The sequence below is a fragment of the Sycon ciliatum genome, chromosome 6 (assembly GCF_964019385.1).
Source record: "Sycon ciliatum chromosome 6, ocSycCili1.1, whole genome shotgun sequence".
In the NCBI taxonomy this organism is placed as follows: domain Eukaryota; kingdom Metazoa; phylum Porifera; class Calcarea; order Leucosolenida; family Sycettidae; genus Sycon; species Sycon ciliatum.
Genome location: NC_088648.1, coordinates 19,577,858 through 19,601,715, shown reverse-complemented (window position 1 = coordinate 19,601,715; position 23,858 = coordinate 19,577,858). Strand labels below are relative to the sequence as shown.

The following is a 23,858-nucleotide window of genomic DNA, read 5'->3' as shown; positions in this document are numbered from 1 at the left end:
CCCATTGTGGACTCACACGGAGCAATACAAAATGCGACGTTGAACATATCAGGGACCTGATCACCTAACCATTCCTCCCCCAAATGCTGGCGAGAGGTTGGTTCCTTTGAGGAGCATGATGAAGGATGAGCGCAGGAGTTAGCACGATTGCCACCAATGTCAATTATGTGCATAGTGATGCAAGCTGCGTCTCTATCTCTCGGAGGACACTATAAGGCCGAATCTAAAACTGTGCAGACACTCTCTTTCCATCAAGGTGCGCTGCCCAAAATCAGCTCAGAAACAAAATAAGCACCCGATCCTTTTTTGTCACGTCAGCATCATCATGTTCCGAGTAGCTCTGTATGGCTTCAAGCAAGATTTTGAATCCAATACTTTGCCAGCTATCGATTGGCCTTTTTACCACGTTAGTTTCGGAATCGTGTGGGAAAGTAAGCAATTCCGCTACCGTACTCCCATTCTACCACTACTCATCAGTCGATCATTACTCACCTTCAATGGTCTATTTATTACGAATACGCCCCCATCCGTTTTGATATCAAATTTGCGAGCCCTGGCCCGTCATCAGGAAGTACAATCCACTCTTTGAATTCTACTCTCTAATAATTATCAGAAGGAGAAGTGCCCATTCATCTGTTCATAGCAAAGACATTTAGCGTGACTGTTGTACAGCTGTACATGTACATGTATCAGAAAAAAGCGATGAGTGTTGTGTAAAATGCCAACGGTGGAGTTACTTCTCACTCCAAGTAGAAACGGTCCATTCCACAATATTGGAACCGCTTCAGTTCAAAGCTGGCTGTGGTCAACTACTCCTCGATTTATGTCTTGTTGCCCCCCTCCCTTTTTGTGTTTCTATTCCTGTATTCCAATACATATGAACCAGGAAGTCGGTATTTTACGTCTCCCTCGTATGAACGCAGACGATTAGCATCCGAAAACCACCCGTTCTAGCATTACTGGAGAAAAGTTGTAAAGGACGGCTTCAATGCAAAAAAAGGCTGTGTTGGGATCCACTCAATGTTGTTCTCAGAATTCAACCTACTTCTCACCCCCCCCCCCCCCCTTTCCCATCCCCTGATTGCAATATTATTACGATACTGGTAAACCAACACAGGGTCTATTACCAAACATTTGCAAGGACACAATGCGGTGTTGAGAGCCAAAACAAATAGAGGATTGGTTGAAGTAAAGTTGAGCCACTGTCCTGGGCAACATATGTTACAACATTACTAAAAAATATACAGTATTAAATTTGCCAAGCCATAAACATTTTTCGATCACCAATGCGGTTCATTGTAACATAAAATTCTTCAGGCGAATGCAAAGCACCCACGCCTCATCACTGAGCAGGCGGAATAGTGGCGGTCCATTCTTCAGCATTGCAAGCTGTTGAATAGTGCAATCCCAGCACAAGTTGCTCTGGCTTCTGCTGTAACATTTCTATCATCACCTCTGGCGATGGGCGTCAATGGTCACTGAGCAATGACCAACTTAAAATTAAGGAAAAAACTACTAAAAAAAAGGAGAGAATAGAATCATTGTCTTGTGCACTTACATGTAGAATGATGGTATAGCAAGAAGACATCAAGGCAGAAATATAGTTTGGTGTGAAAAGGTGCAAATCAAGTTATGGAGTGGTGTGCTGGTAAGCATGCACAATTGAGATTGTGATGGTATGGAAAGACTAAAGTGAAAAAAGTCTGCAGAGTGCAGGCAGCAAATTTTGTGAATTACTAGCCGCTTTCGACACATGTACATGTAAGTACTCTTTTCTTTGAGAAAAAATTCCCGAAATTGAAAATAGAGGCCATCTATTATTGTCTTTGTACTGGAAGGCAGCGACAAGAATGGGCATACCGGGCACATTGGCTTGGCATGCACACAAACACACACACACACTCAAACACGAGCGCACACACACACACACGCACACACCTACACACACGCACACACACACCCACACACACACACACACACACACACACACATGCACACACACGCACACGCACACACAGATAATGTCACTTGAAATGACGCATTCATGAGCGACATGCACAGAACCTGCTTTGAAGAGTGCGCGCGCACTCATCATTTTGTTGGCAATCAAAATGAAAATAATTTGAGGTACTGCATTGCGATTTCAAGTTTTGGTTACAACAAATTCAAAGAGTTTCACATGGCGGCGTGGAACGAGACCGACCAGTGCCACCATAGTTTGGTGGTGGCTTGGTGACAAGCTTCCGCTTGCCGTCGTCGTTCACAGGGAGGCCATCTTGGTTATCGTCCTCCAAGCGTGAGTACTCCGCACCACCTGGCAAGTGCTTTTTCAGGGTGGAGAATCGCGGCTTCTTGTTCCCCTCTCTCTGATCAGCCTGCGCGGGATGCTTCTGCTGCTGATGGCTGACGGCGGGGATGTGAGAGGCACTCCTGGTTTGTGGCAGTCTAGGCCCGCCCTCCATGATATCACTGCTGAAGTCGCCGAGTGCCGCTGATGCCGTGCCCTTCCCCGCCACGTCACCGGCATCTGGCATCGCAGTGCTGGCACCTGCAGATGCAGCCGCCTCCTCCACGATTGTGGTGGGACTCCTTGTTGACCTCGGTATTGGCTGGGTGCACAGAACGCAAGATCAGACAGAATTTACGGTTTAACTCGGATACTGAGCCAGTAAATCGAATTAAAATAAAATAAATCACATGGAAACGAGTTATGAACGTCGTGGATAGTTGCTTCATAACCCGTTTCCATGTGATTTCTTCTATTTTAATTTTAGAATTCATAGTGTGTATATTTTTGCCCGCTGTAACATGTGTTGTGAGACTAAGTAGCATATGATCCATAACAATGAGAACAAGGTTCCTTCTACAGTAAAACCTGTAACAAAAGACCACCGTGACTAGCGACCAGCCTGGCACCACAGACCACTTCGCCAGGCATGGATGGTCTCGCATTCATTATGGTTGTGCGAACCTCTAACTAAGGACCACCTGTCACTGATGACCGCTTTCTCTGGCCCCAAGCGGTGGTCGTTAGTCACAGGTTTTACTGTGCTTGACTGGTATTAACGTTGGAGAAACTGCTATTTCAGGCATGAGACTGCACTGTGAGAATTCCTTTGCCACGTGCCTTATACGCGCAGTGGCTCTTTAAAGTATGATCCCAGGTGGGAAAGTCGGCTGGAGTTTTGGCAGAAAGGTTATAATTTTTTTTTAACTTCAGAAATAAATTGACTTCCTCCTCGTCATCGAAATTGTCGCAGTTTGACTAGTGACTTGTCAGTTGTTACTGACAACTCCATAAGCTAAGCCATTCAAAACTTATTATACAGTATGATAGCCTGAAGACTATTGTAACGTTCCAGGACAGTTGGACTGAGAGTTTTCATGCAGAGATGAAGTCCTCGTCGTCGCTGATGTCAATGGACGCAAAAATATCGTTCTGAAATATTTCAAGGAAGGTTGAAAGTTGGTCGCGCCTCATCTCAAACGCTTTGACTTTCTCCACAGGACAAGAGCTGCTATGCTTGTCGTCTGCTAGCTCTGGATGATTTCTACTTCACCACCAACGAAGCCTAGTAAGAATACACGATCGTTGCGAGGTCGGTTGATTACCGTCGGCGGAATCACCTCGATCTTTAAATGAACTTTTTTTAGCCGTGGCATGCCCATTTATTTTAGCTGTGTGGTCACAGCTCATGCAGGTAAGTGTACTATCACGTCCAGAGCGCCTTCTTTTTCAGCATCACTGGTATACCATGGCCCGGTACGGCACCTGCGCGTGCATCACTAGCACTACATGTAGAGTCTACACGGCTCTTGCAGGTACAATCATGTACTGAGTGTCTCAGCCAGAGCGACAAATTTTATCGCTGTTGCAAGCATTTAGTTTGCTGACCCCTCGATGTTTCTCCAAGCGCTGCCACTTGTTCCACGAAGTCATTCTCACCCCAGCTAAGGTAAAACAGTGATGAGGCTTGAGTGAATGGCCATCAGCACGAGAAATGTGCAGGCTGCAACGCCTGACTGATCTCAGCGGGTCGAAATTACCATCACAGCGACATCAGCGAAGAAATTGCGTCTAGTTCAAAAATTCCAGCTTCCAATAACAGAAAATAGACCTTTGCCGTCAGCCTATACTGATGACTATCGCCTATGTCGAATTCCTTGCCTCTGGTACGAGTGCTGGAGAGTAAATACCCCGTTTTATATCAAAAGTCAAACTGCGACAATTTCGATGACGCGGAGGAAGTAATTTATTTCCGGCTACAGTACCCTACTGGTAACACACGTTCACTGGATGCACTATAAGACCATACATTTTCTACGCCATAATCAAATGACATGGTGCTCTCAAAATTGGGGTAAAATTTATGTATGGAATATACCATGAGCACGAGGGGTATACTGCTGAATATTTTTGACGAATGCGTTAGCACGAGGGGAGATATGAGGGACACCGTGTACACAGAGTACGAATGGTATCACCCATTTATCCCATGGTGCTGTCCCAAATAGAGCGTGACCAACACTAAAAGGCTGCTATATTCACTCTTGGCATGAACCGTATGAACCCAGACGGGTATATTATGGAACCGAGTAAACAACAGGGGTTTATTATTGTCCCTAATGGGTTACAATTATCACTCTACATACGCTAATTTCAGAAAGTTTCGGTGCTCAATATTTTCGGTATGAGGGCAGAAGGCCGGTTTGGTGAATACAAATTTTCGGTACAGAGAAGCAGTTCCCTATTGGATTATGTGTGCTAGTGTTTGATCGAAATTTTAGGTACGAAACAGATGCAACGAAAGTACCGAAAATAAAAGTACACCTGAAATTTGTGAAATTACAGTACTCTGCTCAGAACACCCGCTGCTGATTGGCTGAAATCGCTCAAAACCGTATCGTGCCATGAGATACTATGCATCGTGGGCAGCCAGAGGAGGCCAATGCCATGAGGTGCAAGGTTAGGCTCACCTGCTGCCTGGACAGAGGATCAGGTTCGCTGCTACCCTGGTGCATCGCAGCCACTGCAGGATTGCCTGCAGCCAAGTTCACTCTCTGCACAAGAACAGCAGAAACCAAAAAAGTAACGGATTTATTGTGGCGGTTGCCAACTCTCAGACCAGATACACACAGAAAACCCTCAAATGCAGTGAAGCTTTCCCAAACCGGTCAGGTTGGGACCGAGCATTGTCTGTAACTAGGGACTTTCCCTAACTAACAACACACATACCTACTGTATGCAAGTATACATTATCCATGTCAGACAATCAAAAGGTTTTGGGGCGTGTTATCATCAATTTTTCGCAACTCTGGATCGGTCAGAAAGGTGCCCGGTAGATGGACCTGCCTGGGCCAGGGGCGACCGTTTTAGTCGAGTTTTACAGCACCGCTTCGATTCATCCTAGTGTCATGTACATGCAAATAATGACTAAACATGTTCTGTGAAATCCAAAGTTAAAATTAAACATGACTGCCTGCAGGAGGTAAAATCCATGATGCCTCATGCTATTAATGCAACACACAATAGGACTGAGTCGGGTAGCATTTTCTTCGGGTATCGGGTTCGGGTAGTTTTCCACGGGTAGCGCGGGTACCCAATCGGGTAATGTTTCCATGGTGACACCACAATGCACCCCTTCCCTTACACACTGGGTAGACAAGACCAGGGTAGACATACGGAGTATTACATGAACTTGTACACGTGCACTGTACCTGATGTCATCTGCGACTTCAGGTTTTCGTGTACTATTCTGTACACGTCTAACGGAGGTCCTCACGCATAGCATTGGTACCAGACTACCCGTACACACCATTAGCACAGGCATATCGTACAGATTAATGAGCAAAAGCCGACGGTGTTTCGCCTTCAATAACGTTCCAACAAACTTACTGAATGGAAAAGAGCCAAATGTGGACATGGCGGAAGCTCGTGAAGAAGGAGAATTTTCTGATTCAGGATTGAGAGTTGTTATGTGGATGGTTGATTGTAGTCACTCATGCCTGTTGGAGTCAACTGAAATCAACATGCCTCGCATACGAAACACACATACCTGTTGTGATCTTGAGGGATTCCTGGTGTCCCGGTATTGGCTGGCCTCTGAGCCGGACCTGCTGCCTTCCTGCAACATTGCAACACACGGAGAAAGGTACGAGCGGCTGAATTGTTTCTTTTGAACAACATAGCTGCTCGCCCATGAGGGTGTGATTGCAACGAAATATCAAGCAAGTCAGTTAAGTAGAGCATACCAGGGTTAAACTTCGTGCATTCCTTCGATATCCCAAACACCAGCCACCAAAAAACAAGGAGTGCAATCAGCTTATTAATTACATATCTAATCTTTGAAGATGAAAAAGGTAAGACTCTCTTCAGTTTTGCCATATTCACCTCCCTGAAACTCATGAATGTTTGCATTGAGCTCAACTTACAAAATGCAAGGTGGAGTGGTCACCGGTGCGATCCAGAGAGCTCTGGTTGCTGGGTCCGGCAAGATTGGACTGTCGCCGAATCTAGAGGAGTGAAAAGCAAGGTGTACTTCCCTGTCAGTAGCAATCAAAATAGTGAAGTACATGCCTATCGAAATGAATCGTTCACATGCATCCAGTGTGCAAAGATCCTTGCATTATACTGCGGCACGATAGTTTTAAAATACCAATCATTAAAGAAAATGTTGAGATGGAGAACGATTTAGGATTGGATTGGAGGAGTCGCTACCACCGTACATATAATCATAGTATGATACAAATCACTGCTACGCATACAAGTGCATCCCATTCTTCCAAATTGAAGTGAATAATTCGTACCCTGGGAGACAAATGATCTGTGATGTGGGCACCGCTATACGCGCTGGCGTTAGATGAAAGTCGGCTGCCACCCTATAGAAAGAGAATGCATTCAGCACACAGGCACTGTGTGACGTTACATTGAAGGCGATATCTCTGGAGAATCGCAAGATATTGCACGCGGACTGTGCAGCGTCTAATACATCTTTCCAGGTTGTTGCTTCATGCCTCAGACCTTGAAAACAAACCCGAAGCATTTGGTAACTTAGACAACCTAGTGTTGGGTTCTACGTCACAAGGCCCCGTAATTCATTCCACTGTGACACAATTTTTGAAAATATCAGTCATCAAGTGAACTTTTGAGATCGAGTTAGGATTGGATTGGGGGAGTCACTACCATCGTGCATTCAATCATGATACAAATCACTGCTTCACATAAAAGTATATCATATATTTCCTGATTCAAGTGGATTTCGCTTACCCTTGAAGACCCGTGATCTGTAAAGTGGGCACCACTATATGCGCTTGCGTTAGATGAAGTTCGGCTGCTTCCCTATGGCAAGAAAATACAATCCGACAACAGGCATTGTGTAACGTAATATTGAAGGTGATATCTCTGGAGAAGCGCAAGATATTGCAGGCGCACTGTGCAGCGTCAATTTATCTTTCCAGGTTATCGTTTCATGCCTCAGACCGCGAAAACAAACTCGAAGAAATTAATATCTCTGACAACCCAGTATTGAGTTCTTCTTCACAAGGACCCGTCATTCAGCAGCCAGTCCCTAAACTAGCAATTTGTGTATGTGTAAGCTTGTATATGCATAATTATGTGTGTGTGTGTGTGGGGGGGGGGGTGTTGTGAAATTCTAACCAACAAAATAACTTACGCAGTCTCCCACGCTGATTGTGGAGTCTCTCGCGTTCGGCCTCGGAGCAATGACTTTCACGGAATCCACTCCGTTCCCAGAGTCAGTGGAAAGTTCCTGCCCTCGTTGCAGTCCCCGACTTGGATCCACATCTTGTGGCGGTTGAGAGAAGCTTGTCTCTGCACTTCTGCCGGATGGGACAAACCCTGGTGCACCGACCGCAATTTTCGCATTTGGCTTCGGAGCCTGTTTACAAACACACATAGAGACACATATGCAAGAATGTGCAGTGGACGCCATTCAGCAAGAGGCTGTCATTACGGATGATATCAGAAATCTTGAAGCCCAAAGGTGTATTAAGAAGTAAGGAGTCAAAGTGCAGGTAGATCCTATGTGACCATTTCAGCATTCCAGTTTGTGAACTGTGAGAAACTCTGGCCTTTCATGGTGGATGGTGGACTACAATGTAATATTCAATAGACAAGTGGCCCATAGTAAGGATTTATGGTGAGAGAGAAAGAAAGACGGAGACTTTTACCAGGTCACATCTCAATTCAATAACCAAAGAACTGATTATTATATCCGTGAGTAATGAACATTCTGTGTCACATTCATCCGATATTATCTGCTTACCAAGTCATTCGACTTGAGTTAGAAATTCGTAGTTGATTTGATGTCCCCAAACTATTCCAAACGCGTTAATGTGGTTGGCACTATTTAAAGACAAAAAAACAATTCCTTACATTTGAATCTTGCACAGTGTACGGTTGACTGGCAGTGCTTGATCGTGTAGATGCTCTAGACCGGGGTGGCGGCAGGATGCTGTCTCGATCCAGGCTGTCGCCGTCGCCCGGGTTTCGACCTTCTGTAAGCAAATAGCGGGAGCTGCCGCCCGAGGAACCGCCGTACTCACTGCCCGCATAGGGTGCATGGGCACTGCTGGTGGTGGTGGACTGAGGTGGGTCAGTCTCAGCTTGAGCTGGAGATGGTGGAAGAGAATGGGGAGGGACTTGATCTCCAACTGGAACTAGTCGGTACTCGTTTGTTCGCTTACTAAGTCTCCACCATAAGAATAGAGAGACCGTCACGAGCAGACCAACACCAGCCAGTCCCCCGATCGCTGCCTGCTGAACAGTAGTCCAGGGCGACGGCGGGGAATCGTCAGCCTTAAGTCGAATGACCAGCGATGGCGGGTCTTCTGAAATTCCACCTTGCTGGCGGACAAGGTAATCTCCTTGCAAATTGTACATCATCGTGTTGATCACCAGGCAGTCGTTGTCATCTCCATGGATACTGGCGTACGGCACCATGTTGATGCGGGAGTGCTCCAGGTTTGGCGCCATCAGCCGGATCGGATGCAAATCGTTCTGAGCTATGGCATAGTCCCACAGCGGATGGAATTTGATCTCTGTGCGACGAGAAAAACAAGGCAGGCACAGCTCGTCTCTCAAATCTGCAGGGTGACGAACGCAAGCCTGACAAATGTGGAGGGGGACTTTAGGAGCTACAGACGCGTAGCTCGCATGGGGCCGCGTGCCGGCCCCATGCAGGCATTGACCTAGGTTCAGCATGCACATAATGACCATGACTGACATGCACCAGCCATCCTACACATATGCGGCCGTGCACCGCCATAAAAGCTACGTCCCTGCGCGATCAACAGTACCAGCTGAATCGACATGTCGTGGACATGGACATGGAGAATGTCGCGTCGATTCGGCCGGTACTGTTGAGTGCGATTTTAAAACGATCATCTCCTTGCCGGCTATTCAAACCGTAGGAGAAGTAAAAATCGTGACTCGTGCCCTAAACAATATTCTTGTTAACCAGCTGGGTGTTCACTGGTGCCAAGTTGACCATTGCTGAAGTATGGATACTTTATAATTTCATTATCACGCATTGCAGAAGTCAAGATGATACAGATCCATAACCAGTACAGTCATTCAGGGCATAAACCAAAACTCAGCGAGGCAAGCAACTAGAAAGACCACATCAGCAGAGGGATGCTTACCTGCAGGTTTCGTGACATGCAGGCAGAATGGCTGGCCCAACTTCACAGAGTACGACCTGTCGGCAGTAAAACCATCGCCGTATGCCTGCTGGCTTGAGGACGTCAGAGACGCTGTCTGCAGCACACTCGAAATGGGCAACTGGTGGCAGGTACTGTGGTCGTTGCACATCTTGCACGTGTCGGGAATTATGTCGACGATAAAGTCTTGAAATCCGGCGGCCTCGAGATGGTTTCCTGGCGCATAGTACTTACAGCGATACCGTCCCGCTGTGGTCCGGTTCAGCATGTGTATGAGAAGAGAGTTGCTACATTTCGTGGAGTATTCGTCCTCAAACTCCGGCAGGCCGCTTCCGCTGACGTTGCAGCTGCAGCGATCGAAGCTTTCCCAAGCAGCCCCGTACAAATCATCAGGTACCGAGTTTCTACTCAGTTCTAGCTCCATGTAGCGATTATGTCGATCTTGAACCCACCATGTATCAGCATCATGCGGATTGTTCTCCTGGCAGGATTCGTTGGCCGGTTTCTCAGCATATGGGTTTGGGCACAGGATGCGCAGGTTTGTAACTCCTGCGGGCGCCGTGATGTGGCACACCGAATCATCTTCGAGGACATCATGATAGACACCTGAAAACATTATGAACCAACACACACACACACACACACACACACACACACACACACACACACACACACACACACACACACACACACACACACACACACACACACACACACACACACACATACACACACACATACACACACACACGTACATGCACACATGCACACACACACACACACACACACACACACACACACACACACACACACACACACACACATAAACATACACAAAATTAGGCCAGTGAGAATGTGAAAATGCTTTGTTGCCATGTGGCAGTATCATGTGAAACACACATTAGCAAGCAAGCTAAGACACGTACACATACGCATACTCCCATATAGTCGAGATCAAGATCATTTTTGGTGGTTATCATTTTCTACCACCAGGTTATGTTTGTTATCTATATTGTTCTCTCGGTCTCCAATGTCGAGTTACAGACCATTCGTTGGGCCAGTTACATGTATGTATCGACCACCGTTTCACAATACAATTGTCACCGCTGTTACCCAGTACTGTACTAGAAGGGTGAGCAGCAGCAGTTTTCAGTGTGTTAAACCAATGAAGTGGTGGAGGTGGATAACTACTTCATTGTTACCAAACACAATAATCATGAAATGCATTAAATGAGCATCCAGTTTCAAAGGCTCACCAACCGTGTGCTTCGTACAGAGAGTGATCCACTGTGCACATGTGGTGTTCACAGGACTCGGTCCGCGCCTGCTGGAAGTGGTAGCGGCACTTCTTCGTCTTCACAAACTTCTGGTGCCGAGTGCCCGTCATCAGTGCGCCTTCATCGGGATCATTGGCGGCTGATTGTAGGGGCCTCGCAGTGGCAGGCACAAACAGGCTTACAGCACAGCACACGCTAAGCAGGATTCGAAAGCGCCTCATCTTTCTCAGGAGTCAGCCTGGGTACGTACAAAAGAAGAACGGATTTTGAACACAGTAGCAGCCAGGACAACAGTGAGAACATCTCAGATAGAATTTACACTGCAAAAGATGCTGGCTACAACGTAAAGTCCAGCTGGGACGAATGGCGTATCATCTCGTACTTTTCATCGGCGAAAACCTTAGCTAGAGTATGAAACAGGGTTAAAGGGGAAGTCTGGTGAAAAATTTAAATTTCAGGGTCGGTAGAGTTTCGGGCGCTGAGTCGAATGGTGTTGGTCCCATGTGTCTCCGACAAAGCGTTCTCGAGATATTTCCGTTTCAAAAACTGAGTTTCGGGGGCTGCGCCATGACGTCATGCGGCCGCGCCACACCCTCCGCAACGTCATAGCGTGCAGCTAGGTCAAAAGGATTGCGTGAAAGCAATAGTGTCAGTGCTATTTCAAATGATTTGACGACCGATATTAGGTGGTGCAAGCGACTCCGAAGACGTAACTACTTGTGAGAGTGAGGATGCAGCCATGGCTGACCTTCATGACTTCGGTCTGGGGCTGAGAACCTCGGTATTCAGCTGAAGAAATGGCCGCGGGCCGGTCAAGAGTGAGCGCTACTGAGTTTCCGACTGATGAAGAAGCAGCAGCTATTGCAGACGTGGCTGATATAATTATCAGATCGCTGGAGATCAGAGTCGCCAAAATGGAGAAGAATGATGCGAGTGCTCTAAATGTTGTTCCATACCGATTCGCTTAGACTCCAGTAGCCTGCCACATGGTGATGTTTTGGTGCGAACTTGGCATATTTCGGACTACTCAATTGGAGAACAGTGCAGGCTCTTTGAACCACGGGCACGACTCTTCGCTCGCAACGCTACGGAATCTGAAAGTTCTAGGTCCGGGAGCTGTTCGCTGTTTTGTCACTTGTCACGGTTGCGCACTCATCGCTGTAGCACAAAATAATGAGGCGGGAGCGGAAAACTAAAATTTTCTTTCTCAAAGCACAACCACCGGCACCGGCAAGGAGAAACTCACATTCTCTGACTACATAACTGTACAATACGACTGATACGAGTGTAGTACATGACAAGTCCGGGTGTTGACTAGTTTTCTGAGTCTTGTGTCAGTTGTGACTCGAGTCTCGTTGTAGATACTACCCCAGCACGGCAGTGCGAGAGTAGTTCCGTGTGTGATGAGTTTGTTGACTACACTATAGCTAGACCCTAGTATGCACGCAGCGCATTGCTAGAGCCTTAGAGGCCATTGCATGCCGACGGAAAAAGTCCAACTCGGAAACGGTTAAAATACGGTATAACCTCGAGGTTTACCGAGCTGAAAACCACAGTGTACGTAGTGTTTGTAACTCTGAATCGAATGGTCTTGGTCCGAAGAAGCTGCGACCAACGGTTCCCCAATCGAACGCGCTCCGAATATGGCCATTTTGTACATAGCTTGATGGTGTGGCTACCTGGCTGCACGCTGTGACGTCATCACCTGGATCTGGGTGATGCGCGCTCAAATTCGCACATGTTCGATTGGGCGTATCTGACGAACCATAGGCCGCAGCCTCCTCGGACAAAAACCATTCCACTCAGCGCCCCGAACTCTACGGACTGTGAAATTTAAATTTTTCACCGGACTTCCCCTTTAAGTCAGTCAAATACCAATACCAGACGAAACCACCACACAGCCCCCAAAATCAGAGTGCAATGCATTACACTCATAACAAGGACACACTTCAGGCTCCTTTCGAACATCTTGAAAGTTTTTGGTTTCACAACTATACTTTCAAGCCTTCTCATCAGGTGAAGTACCGGCAAAGGAAAAGGAACAGGAATAGTGGAGCCTGAAGTGTGTCCTTTCTATGAGTATTATCGCATTTTTGTCTCAGAGGAAACTGAATGCATTATGATAGTACGTAAAATGCTGCTGATTCTAGTCGAATGCAAAGGATGTTTGTGGACAGAAATCAACCCCAATTCAGGCACTATGTGTTGCCGAGTACTTCCAGCGAAACTATGAACTACAGCCACACCGGCAACAACAAACCTCTGTAATACTGGATAGACCCTAGTACACGCTCAACACCGTTTCAGTGCTGGTCCATAAAAATCTCATATCTATAATGATGATTGTATTCTAATGCAACAAATCTGGACTCGAAGTCCGAAGGCTTCACAGCCTATATCGGGACTCGAATCCCCGGTCCTGTGAAAGCCTGAATGCGTGTCCAGGGGCGTCGGACACGGTACGGTGACTACGGCATTGACTGTACCACTTTTCACCCCAGGTACGCCGCGAATCGACACAATACACTGATCTGGGTTTCCAAAATGTTTGGCTCAGCCTTCCCTCCCACACGAGTAATTTTGTACTTCAGATGGCTGACCGTACCGCGCTAAAATACCTTCCGACGCCCCAGCTATCTGATCACGACGGTTCGAAAACGCACCACACCCTAGTTATGAACACTGGCTTATGACCACTGCACACCGTGTACAATGCTCACCCCAAGCAGGTACCCGTTGGTGTATTCCAACCAATGCCATAACCAGCTGATGACCGAGAATATCACACCAGTTTATTGTTCCAGCTAATCGCTTGATAACATAATATTTGTGTTGCAGAAGATTAAGGTGGGAGCTACTACTAGTACACTCGTCGATAGGAAGCTAGCCCATGATTTTACTCGTAGGAAGATCATGGTTACACGCGTCTAAAATTCATGAAATTTTATCACTATTCCGTAAATGTTATTTTCCAATACTTCGCGCTATTTGTACACGACTTAGCGTATTCAAATCGCGCATACACTCACTCTGGACTCATTGTCACGATATGCGAATAGGGGGTAGGTTCGATACCAAGCCTATGCATGATGATCACAGACAGGTGAACTTCGACGACAGTTCGGTTTTCTCTCTTAGTCTTACCAGCAATGCTCATGCTTGTTGGGGCTAGAGGATTCCGGAGAAATCTTGTTGATCGCCGAGCGGAACAGTTCACCCACTCCTCTGCCACCAGGGGGCCAATCCAGACGGGAACGTTCGTGAGTTGCGTGGCTTTACCGCCAGTTGCGTATCTGCCACATCCTTCCCTGAGTTGAGTACTTGACGTTGGAACGCGGAGTTGATCCAATGAGTTCGCATGAACACACATCAATTACATCACACACATAGTCAGTCACTGCCACTGCCAGCCTTCACTGCCTTCTGCAACGCACTTATCAAGGCAAAGACAAGTATTGTAACTAATAATAATAATAATCGGGGCAACCGAAAACGATCTGCCGTCGACGCGTCTTCTAACATAGATCCACACTGTAGTCCATGGTAGTCTGTGTAGACCGGGCCGTGCCGAGCAGTGCGGGCACACACGTGTATCTGTTGCATATGTGGCCTGCAGTGCCCAAAAGGTCATGAATACGTATCCCTGCGTTCAAAAGTGCAATCACATGCGCGCGCGGTGTCTGCTCAGTCATAGAGCGAAGCTAGCACTGGTGCACTTTGTACCCTTGCGTGTGGCATGAATGTGTGTTTGATGCCAGCGCGATGCATCGCGCGCACGATCGTGGACTGACCTTAGGGCCTGTCCAGACTAGGTAGAAAACCACGTAAACACGCCGTAAACATGCTTGTTGCCAAGGTGAGTGACGAAAAATGGCCGATAACGGGGAACGTGGGATTCACGCGGAACGTGAGTTGAGGACCCCTGTACAAAGCACGTTTTCGCAGTGTTTGTTGTGTGAGAGTCGATCGGTGGAGTTTTCGGATCGCATTTTTTCTTGCTGTTTCCAGCTGCTGCAGCTTGTTTTTGCTTTGCCGTTTTCATAATGCCACACGTTCGTTTCAGCTACGACTCTGAGGCGACATTGATACAGTCGTGGCTGGACATGCAGAGAAATCCCGCCGGGGTCTGGTGAAGAGGAAGGTGTTGGAGAGAGAGAGAGAGAGAGAGAGAGAGAGAGAGAGAGAGAGAGAGAGAGAGAGAGAGAGAGAGAGAGAGAGAGAGAGAGAGAGAGAGAGAGAGAGAGAGAGAGAGAGAGAGAGAGAGAGAGAGAGAGAGAGAGAGAGAGAGAGAGAGAGAGAGAGAGAGAGAGAGAGAGAGAGAGAGAGAGAGATAATTCACTGACGAGCGAGCATTTGAAACTGTTTGGATAGGAAGTAGAACCCTGTTCAGTTGTGATGAACGAAATTGACGACCTGAAGGCCAAAGCCAGGGACTTTTACTGGAAATGCACGGCGGCCACAACCATTAGTTCATCAAGCGATGCTATAGCGGGCCTCGACCGTGACGCTGCGCTGCCGCGAGAGTGTGGCCCAATTTCCGTACCTGGAACAGAGTTCAGGGTGATGACTGATGTTCCTTGCGCTCGGCGTCAGTACTGCCATCGCTGGGCCGCCACTCGTTTTTGTAGCTAGCTGGGTAGGTCTACACCAAGCCAGTACAGGGAGTGCTTGCCTGGTCTTGGTCTACGACAACATAGTCATTCGATGATACATGTAGTACAGAATCCATGTGCGGCACGAAGATTTGCTGCCATAGACTCTACAATCAGGTAGATGTCTTGAAGTCTTGAACTGAACTAAAGTTGAAGGATGTATGTAGGTTTACAGTCAAATCGAGTAGATCTACGTGTATACGTAGCGCGATCCTGGCCCTAGTAGATCTACGTCACTAGCATGCAGTACAGCCTACTGCTACAGGGTTTTGCCGTCCTTGGTGGAGGAACCGTACAAAAAACACCACCACTGGTCTAGCTGATCTGAGTACGAGTGATCACTAGCTATTACTTGGCAGTTGGCACGCATTTTCGCCGCACACCAGTCCTGCAACTACTTGTTTACCCCTTGAGATTCGTGCTGGTCTTGCAGGCCCCACGTGCGTCGTCTCGACTAGCAATAATAGAGTGATGGATGCGTGACAACCCAAAATTTAATGATAGTGTTTACGGCCTCGTGATGTCGGGCGTAGCACATTGTAATAATGTACATCAAGTAGTGTGCAGTGAGCAAAGACAAAAGTGCGTGAACGCGGAGCGTGTTAGGGGTAAAGTGATTTCCCCTTCAGTGACACCATACGCAGAACATCTACTCAGCAGTAATGCCAAAATTGTGAGTGAGAGTTGCCAGCTTTGAAGGTCTGGCAGGGGCTTGAGCTGCCTGAACTGTCTACTTTAGCCGCTTGTCAAGAGCATTATGCTGACATAATGAGCTTTCCCATCCCGTGAGAGGAACCATGACAGTCTGTCAACACTACAAAGTTATTAAACTGGGACGGCCTGGTCGGACTTTGCGGGTGACAAGTAATTAGGTTGACAGCCAACACGTGGCACACCACATGTAGGGAGCCGGGAGAAACTGGTGCAGAAGGGTGATTCGTTTCGCACATCAAGATTGTGCATCCTGAACGCCACGATAAAACAGATGAGTAAACATGGCATTGGCTCCGTGCCACAATCACGACATGATTTGCACATCCGTGTTCAGGAGCTATATCCACGTCTGCACGTTTTTGAATAATAATTCACCTCACACTGACGCAGCGAACTGAACATGTGACTCAGGAGTCGGGGGCTAATGCGCACGATCACTCGAATGTCCACACGCTAGCCCCCGCAGCATCGGTTCCAAAAACAAGTCAGCCACATGTCCCTATAAATATCCACAGTCGTGGCCCACATTCAGACAGGCACAAAACAGACAAGCATACCAACACATTGTGAGGGGTATTTGCGACAACCGTTATGTTAGACTCCAACTGAAAACACACGGACCCTGATGATGACGGAAAGTCCAATACAATTATGAGCAAGGCTAACCATGGCGACCATGAGAAACCCCCATACACTTCTTCTTCTTCTGGAGCTGTTGCCAAAAACGCTAATCAGGTTCGCTCAGCCCCACATGTCGTCCAGATCTGGAGTTTAGATACATGTATCGTCCTACAATTTTATCCCCATGTCCTGCACCAAAGATATGGGTTTGGGAATTGCTAAGTACTGTAAAACCGGAAAGTCTAAAGACCAAAAAGTTTAACGTTTTTGTAATTTTGGCACGGTTACGTGCAGAACGTTTAACGATGGCTACCTGGCCACCCATCTGTATGCACATCTTTACACACACATCTAACGATAACGTTTTTTTTTCAAATAACGAAAAATAATTGGTCGTTAAAACGTAAGACTTTGTGACTCGTTAGACTTTCCGGTTTTACAGTGACGTCTACACCGTTACACCATAGCTCAGTGGTTAGAGCATCGCTGGCCTCAAGCGAGTGCCCCTGGTTCGAGTCCTGGTGGTGACAGTCAATTTGATCTTCAGACTTTTCCCGTTTGCGCCTTTACCTCAAACCAGTGAATATACATGATGGTAGGCTCTGTACTAAAGGTTGGGGTTATTCCAAGTTGGCCTGGCGACCTAGCCCCGCAGAGATACAATGTAGACATGTACATGTTTTTTGCTTGTTTTAGGAATGAACTCATTGAGCCTCTTGTAGGCATGGGCGGGTAATGCTAGCATTATGGCTGGCATTATGGTCCCTTTTTTGCAGGTGGCATAATGCTGGCATTATGACACCATTTCGCAAGCAAAATTGGCATAACAAGCATAATTGCCGGTCGACAACGGTGTCATGCATGAAGCTGGCTAGGTCCGGTTCCGAAAATCGTGCATCTGAACCCGTCCGGCTTCGTCCGGAGACTTGACGTTGCAAATCAACCTTCTCAGTGGATTGTTCCAGACAACATGCTCACTGCTGTTTAAGTTTTTTTCTTCTACGCTTTGGCCTTGATCCAAGACGGCCTTCTTAAATCGACTTTTCCAACTTTCAAACTGGCATTATGGAGTAGTGTGAGCATTATACATGTACATGCAAGTGGCATAATATCCTCATATTATTATGAGCATTGACTTAAGCATTTTCGCTGCAAATAACTAGCATTACACGCCCATGCCTAGCCTCTTGTAGGGGCAAAATAACACATCAATTTTGTGAAGCATCAACAGAATTACAGAAAACGAGTCATCGGATACATGTACATGTATAGTACTTAGTAATTATTATACAGACTCAGTAGCTCGGATCATTGCATATACATGTACATGTGAAATCATTGTACATGTATTTTGAGATCGTAATGGTTGCACTCTAGTACGCGTAGTTTGCGAAATAATCATTCTGAGTTGGGACACGTCCCTTTGGGCCATTACCGCATAAGAAGAGAGAAGGCGCTAAGGAGTAAGGTCATGAAAGTGCTTACCCGACCAACCACCTGCGCACCTAGCAGCCAGCTCCGGGATTCTAGGGTATTGACTGAAACTGGGTTAGAGTCTTAGACAAGATGCAGGAATGCCACCACTCTCAAGGACCCAGGCGCAGATACAGGTCCTAAATCATAACTGGGAATGGGTCGCGATGTACATTTGTAGAAAACAACAAACAAGAAAATTGAATACACTCACTGGTGAAACGGCGAGCGAGCACTTGTTCTGAGAAGCCTGATATGAGGGATGACTTGGCGACGTCCCCTTCTTGGTTCTGCTTTGAAGTACAGCACTTGAATCTCGAGCAACAATAGCATTATATTGTAGTAGTTAGTTAGTTACGCGGGCGTGCCCGGGACACGTTCTACTAACTGTTGTATTTTCTATGACCAAGACGCAAGAGTGCTACAGTCAACTTCGCTTATAACTACACTCGGCGGGGCGTCAGAAAAGTGTCCTTACTCGCGAAGTGTCGTTATACCCGAAGTCTCATTATAATGTATTACAGTCGGATGGGACTTTACTCTGGGCATGGAAATTCTGTCGTTCTTCGCGAATTGTCGTTATATCCGCAGTCGTTATAAGCGAAGTTGACTGTACATGTACTGGCATGTTGCAACCTGAACTACAACTACAGACTACAGACTACAGTAACAGTACAAGACTTAGTGCCAGGTCTGTACAATCATGTAAATGTACACTACGTACATGTACACTTCATCATTTTTGTACACGAATGGTCAGAACATTTCCAGCCTCGTGCTGGAAAGAGAAGCGATCGCCCACTTGCGCAGTAGTGCATCCGTGATAGATGTACATATTATGTACAATCATACACTTTCACGCCGGTTTAGCCGATTCCCAGGTGATTCCCCTCTCTTCTGGCATGTCATTCAGTACGCAATAGTGGTTGCGACTTCGGCGATGATTTTTAGGAATGGGTTCGATGGACCTCTCGTGTGCTCTGGATGGCAGTCGTGAGTCAGTCAAGTGTCACATTTCGGCGGAATAGGCGAGCTACAATATGGGAGTAAACCCATTCCGATAAAAATTAATGCCATTCAGTGACTGTGACAAGCACTACCAAAATTTCTAGTCACTGTCAATTCCAGAATCAAAGCATCAAAGCATGATTATAGACTTCGGCCAGATGACTACAACACTACATACTGAGAATTTTGCCTTTATTTGATCACAAACTGGGTGGCGGAATGAAGAAGTCGAAAAGCACAAGCAAAGAAGGCAATGGCGACAAATCCAGTCAAGTACATTGTAGATAGGAAAATCAAATCAAATAAATAGGAAAATCCAATTCGAGAATAAATGAAAAGAATCAAGTCAACTAGGGAATACCAAAACACCACAGTACATACCAGTGTTCACTTCGCCTTGTGGGTTAGACAACAGGAAATTGCCACACTGGGGTATGAGCCCATCTCTAGGACTTATAGTGGAGATTCAGTGGAGAACATCAGCGCACACCACTGTTACGTACAGTGGTCACTTTAAAGTTCGGAACCATTAAGCAACGGAAGTTAAGCTGAATCAGGAAGGTTGCTGGATTCCAGAAACTAATACATTTGATTTACTGGTGCAATGTGTACGGTGAGGACATTTTGGATACTGAAAAGATTTCCTACTTGTAGATATGAGTGGAAAATTCAATCAGATAATCACGTTGCTGTGTTACATGGCCCAGTGCCCTACTCCCAACGCCATGATGCTCCTTTACAAGAGCTACGTTCGACCGCTAAAAGAGTATGATGTTGTGGTGTGGGCATACTGGGCCTAATATAATGAGCAATTCACACTACGCCCAAAACGTGACGTTTTCGTCCGGATAGCCATGACAACATGGACCGTGGCGGGAAAATCGTACCCCTGATACGAAAACGTAGACGACGTATCCAGACCCCTGTACCGAGTTTCGTTCTGTCGTTCCCAGCAGTTTGCGTCCAAAAGAAGCTGTACACACAGCTGTACGAGCAGCGTGTGCGTGCGTAGTGTGTGAATGCACCTGCATGAAAACGACGTCTGCCAGTTCGTCGTATTCCAAAACGTGACGCGTATTGTAAAGTAGTACGAATAGCCTAATATAACGGCTACCTGCGTCTGATTTGGGTGTGCTAGACAAACTCCAACGAAGATTCATTAGGTCAAACTTGCGACGGCGTAAGTTTCATTTCCCCACCCCCAATACACCTGGTCTCACGACACTTGAAACAACAACTCCAGAGGTTTCAAAGCTACTGTCTAACCTCGACCCGTTAAAGAGCCCGTGTTGTTATGGCATACCAATCCGCCTACTGAAAGAGGCGGTCAGTTCACTTTCGCCGTCCCTAGCAACCCTTTTTAAAACACCTCCTTCCAACGTTGCACTATCCCGCAAGAGTGGAGGGACGCAACAGTCACCCCATCCACAAGAAGAGCAGCAAAACCGAGCCCTCCAACTATCGACCGATATCGCTGCTCAGCGTGACGTAGAAAGTGCAAGAGTTACTGACCGGATCTCCAAGCACATCCAACCTCACCTCCCCAACGGCCAATCAGGCTTTCACCCAAACTACGGCACCACACAGCAGCTATCTCGGTTAATCCATCAACAAATCACTATGAAAATAGACGCTGGGAAAACAGTGATCGCTTGCTTCTTTGACTTATCTAAGGCGTTTGACCGGGTGTAACACCAAGGACTGCTTGCAAAATTGGCCCACCTCGGACTCGATGGAAAATGCTTCCAGTGGCTTGCCTCCTATCTCACGTACAGACGACAACGTGTTCAAGTGGAGAGCAGCAAATCAACCTGGCTGAACATTCCAGCGGGGTCCCCCAAGGTTCTGTCTTAGGGCCACTTTTTTTTCACGGCCTACACAGTCGATCTGCCAACCGCCTGCATTAATTAATGCCAACACCGAGTGCAGCCAGTTTGCAGACGAAACAGCCATCATTGCCGCTCACGAGAAATTTCTAGCCTCCGAAGAGCACCTCCAATTAACTGTGACAACCGCCGCACAGCTGAAGGATTGGCATCTCCTGGTCAATGAAAGTAAGACCACTGTCATCCACTTTCACCACACCAACCGTCCACCTCCCAGACCACTGTCAATCACACTCAACGACACCAACCTCACTGTGGCCTCAAGGCATCACCACCTTGGCCTCATCATACAGCCCAATCTGTGCTGGTCCAGTGGAACTCACATGTTTCCGTCCAATTCTTGAGTATGCTTGCACTGTCCTCTCACCCTTCCCCGCAACCCTCAATGACCGGCTCGAACACATCCCACGGCGCGCCGCTCGCCTTTGTTTGCATATCCCTCTCTTTGAACACGGAACCCACCCGGTGCTGCTTCACCGGCTCGAATGACCATCACTAAGCAGCCGGCGTACCCTCTTCCATATTCTTCTTGCACATAGCGTGCACCATAGATATGCACCACCACACCTTCTTGCAATTCACCTACACCAAATACAACCCATTCGCACGCTCAGGTTACCCCGAACCTTTGAGCTACCCACAACACGTACAAACAGGCTAAGAGACTCCCCTATCTATGCTTCTCTTGATCTCTTTAATAGCATCCCACTCAGCCTCCGGCAAATTAACCCAGACGAGCAAACATCCTACCTCCTGTCGTATCTTCCGTATGTACCTGCTCACATCGCTCAGCACATCTATAGTATAGCCCCATTGTGCCCAGCTTCAAATAAATATCCCGCGCATGTGATAAACTCCCTATTACCATCGCTACTACATGTATTTCAGCAAGCAGCTAAACTTAGATTTCTCTTTCTCCGATCTCCGTGCCTGTAATTCTTTTTCTCTTATTGGTCACACTTCATCGTGAGAATCAAAGATTTCAAACAACAACAACAACAACAACAACAACAACAACAACAACAACAACAACAACAACTACAACAACAACAACAGCTGTCACCCCGCTTTCAATCACAGCCCTTGACCGCCTTGAGCGAATCCAGCGCAAGGCGGCCATAATTTGCCTCCGTCTCCCCCTCTACACTCCTCTGAATCATTCAACACTGTTCCATCGGCTCAAATGGCCGACAATGTTCTCTCGCCGCAAAGTGAAGCTCACCCTTCTTGCACACTCCATAAAATACAAATATGCCCCACAACACATACGCATGCTCAACACCACCGCTCAAGTTACGGCCCAATATAGCCTTCGACACGCACGCACTTGGCACCTCCAACCCACAAGAACCGATCGCTGTAAAGACTCCCCACTGTATAGGTCCCAAGAATACTACAATTCCCTCCCTGCTCGCATTCGTGACGTCTCCCCGCGACCTGCTTTCAAGAAGGAAATCTGCTCACTGTTGATTAACTCAATCTGCTCCTGCAAAGCCCACCCTGTCCCATACTTGTAAAATTCAAAGTGATGTAAATCACTTTCCATCTGCATAACCCACAGCCCCACCCACAGCATCTCACCTTCTCATAAACTTATCTCCTATTGACGATGGTGCCATCGTGAGAATAACGAATTCAAATTCAAAAATAAGGTCAACAACAACAACAACAACAACAACAACAACAACAACAACAACAACAACAACAACAACAACAACAACAACAACAACAACAACAACAACAACAACAACAACAACAACAACAAACTAGACGTGTCCACCGCACAGTATTTCCCCTTACTTTTATTTATCGCCGTGGTTGGCAATCACCCACTCTCTTAACATTGGCCGGTGTTTCCACCGAGTCTTGAGATGTTGTAATAAATATATAAATATTTGTCGTCCACTAGGCATATGCGGATGATGCCGGCAGAAAAATTGGCAGAATTCAATACTTTTTCTGGTAAGTTTTCATGCATGTTTGGTATGTGGATAAAGAAATGGAGCAGAATTCGAGGAATTGCCCACCATAACTCATAAGGTTTGTATGGTTCTGCCAATTTCAATGCTTTTCGAGAAGAATCTGCCACCTTTTCGAGCATTATTCGCCAATGCCTATGGACGTCCACTGCTAGTTGTGTATTTGTTTGAGAGTCCGGAATGCCGTAATGTGTATTCACTATTCAGACGATTGCTTTTCAATTTAGTCACATGTACCCAGTGCTAAGTTCTTGAAAGCTTTTTAGGCTGTACCATGTACATGTACAATATACCCAATGCTGTAGACAGCAAGCTGAATGTACAATGCGAAGAGCAGCTACATGTACTTTTACCTGTTCGAGGTTTGCGATAATTATGTGCTTCATGTGATACTTTGAAGCTAGCGTCGGTGATCGAGGACATGCAGTGACGGCACCGAGGCAGAACCACGGTCCACCTTGCTGCGACTTACCTGCAAAATCCAGCGCCGTGTTTGTTCACTCGTTGCCGCCAGCGCTAACACTACAACTCGGTTTGGGTGATTCACGAATGAGCATTTCACTCTCC

The 23,858-nt window shown here is 46.8% G+C and overlaps 1 protein-coding gene across 4 annotated transcripts; it reads right to left on the bottom strand.

Annotated features, from left to right (window-relative positions):
• Positions 1 to 1,183: 1,183 nt before the first annotated feature.
• Positions 1,184 to 18,853, bottom strand: LOC135819572 (uncharacterized). Of its 4 annotated transcripts, none has more exons than XM_065332806.1 (12): positions 18,633 to 18,853; positions 14,103 to 14,278; positions 10,942 to 11,196; positions 9,664 to 10,287; positions 8,396 to 9,060; positions 7,674 to 7,898; positions 7,268 to 7,339; positions 6,808 to 6,879; positions 6,433 to 6,513; positions 6,057 to 6,125; positions 4,978 to 5,061; positions 1,184 to 2,609 (listed from the first exon to the last, which is right to left on the bottom strand). In XM_065332806.1, exons 3-12 carry the CDS (start codon positions 11,177 to 11,179, stop codon positions 2,166 to 2,168), a joined length of 2,574 nt encoding a protein of 857 aa, XP_065188878.1. In that variant the 5' UTR covers positions 11,180 to 11,196; positions 14,103 to 14,278; positions 18,633 to 18,853; the 3' UTR covers positions 1,184 to 2,165. The 4 variants fall into 4 exon arrangements, with proteins under 4 accessions (XP_065188878.1, XP_065188877.1, XP_065188876.1 ...); XM_065332805.1 differs by lacking the exon at positions 18,633 to 18,853 and adding an exon at positions 18,431 to 18,588; XM_065332804.1 differs by lacking the exon at positions 18,633 to 18,853 and having other exon boundaries at positions 14,103 to 14,528.
• Positions 18,854 to 23,858: the final 5,005 nt, after the last annotated feature.

What these genes read in the sequence shown, in the direction of transcription:
- LOC135819572 (XM_065332806.1), bottom strand. Translation starts at nt 11,179, where the DNA reads ATGAGGCGCTTTCGAATCCTGCTTAGCGTGTGCTGTGCTGTAAGCCTG. An exon ending in GCATGTCACGAAACCTGCAG is followed by an intron (nt 9,061 to 9,663) that starts GTAAGCATCCCT and finishes CTCGTCGCACAG; the next exon opens with AGATCAAATTCCATCCGCTG. An exon ending in ACACTGTGCAAGATTCAAAT is followed by an intron (nt 7,899 to 8,395) that starts GTAAGGAATTGT and finishes GTTTGTAAACAG; the next exon opens with GCTCCGAAGCCAAATGCGAA.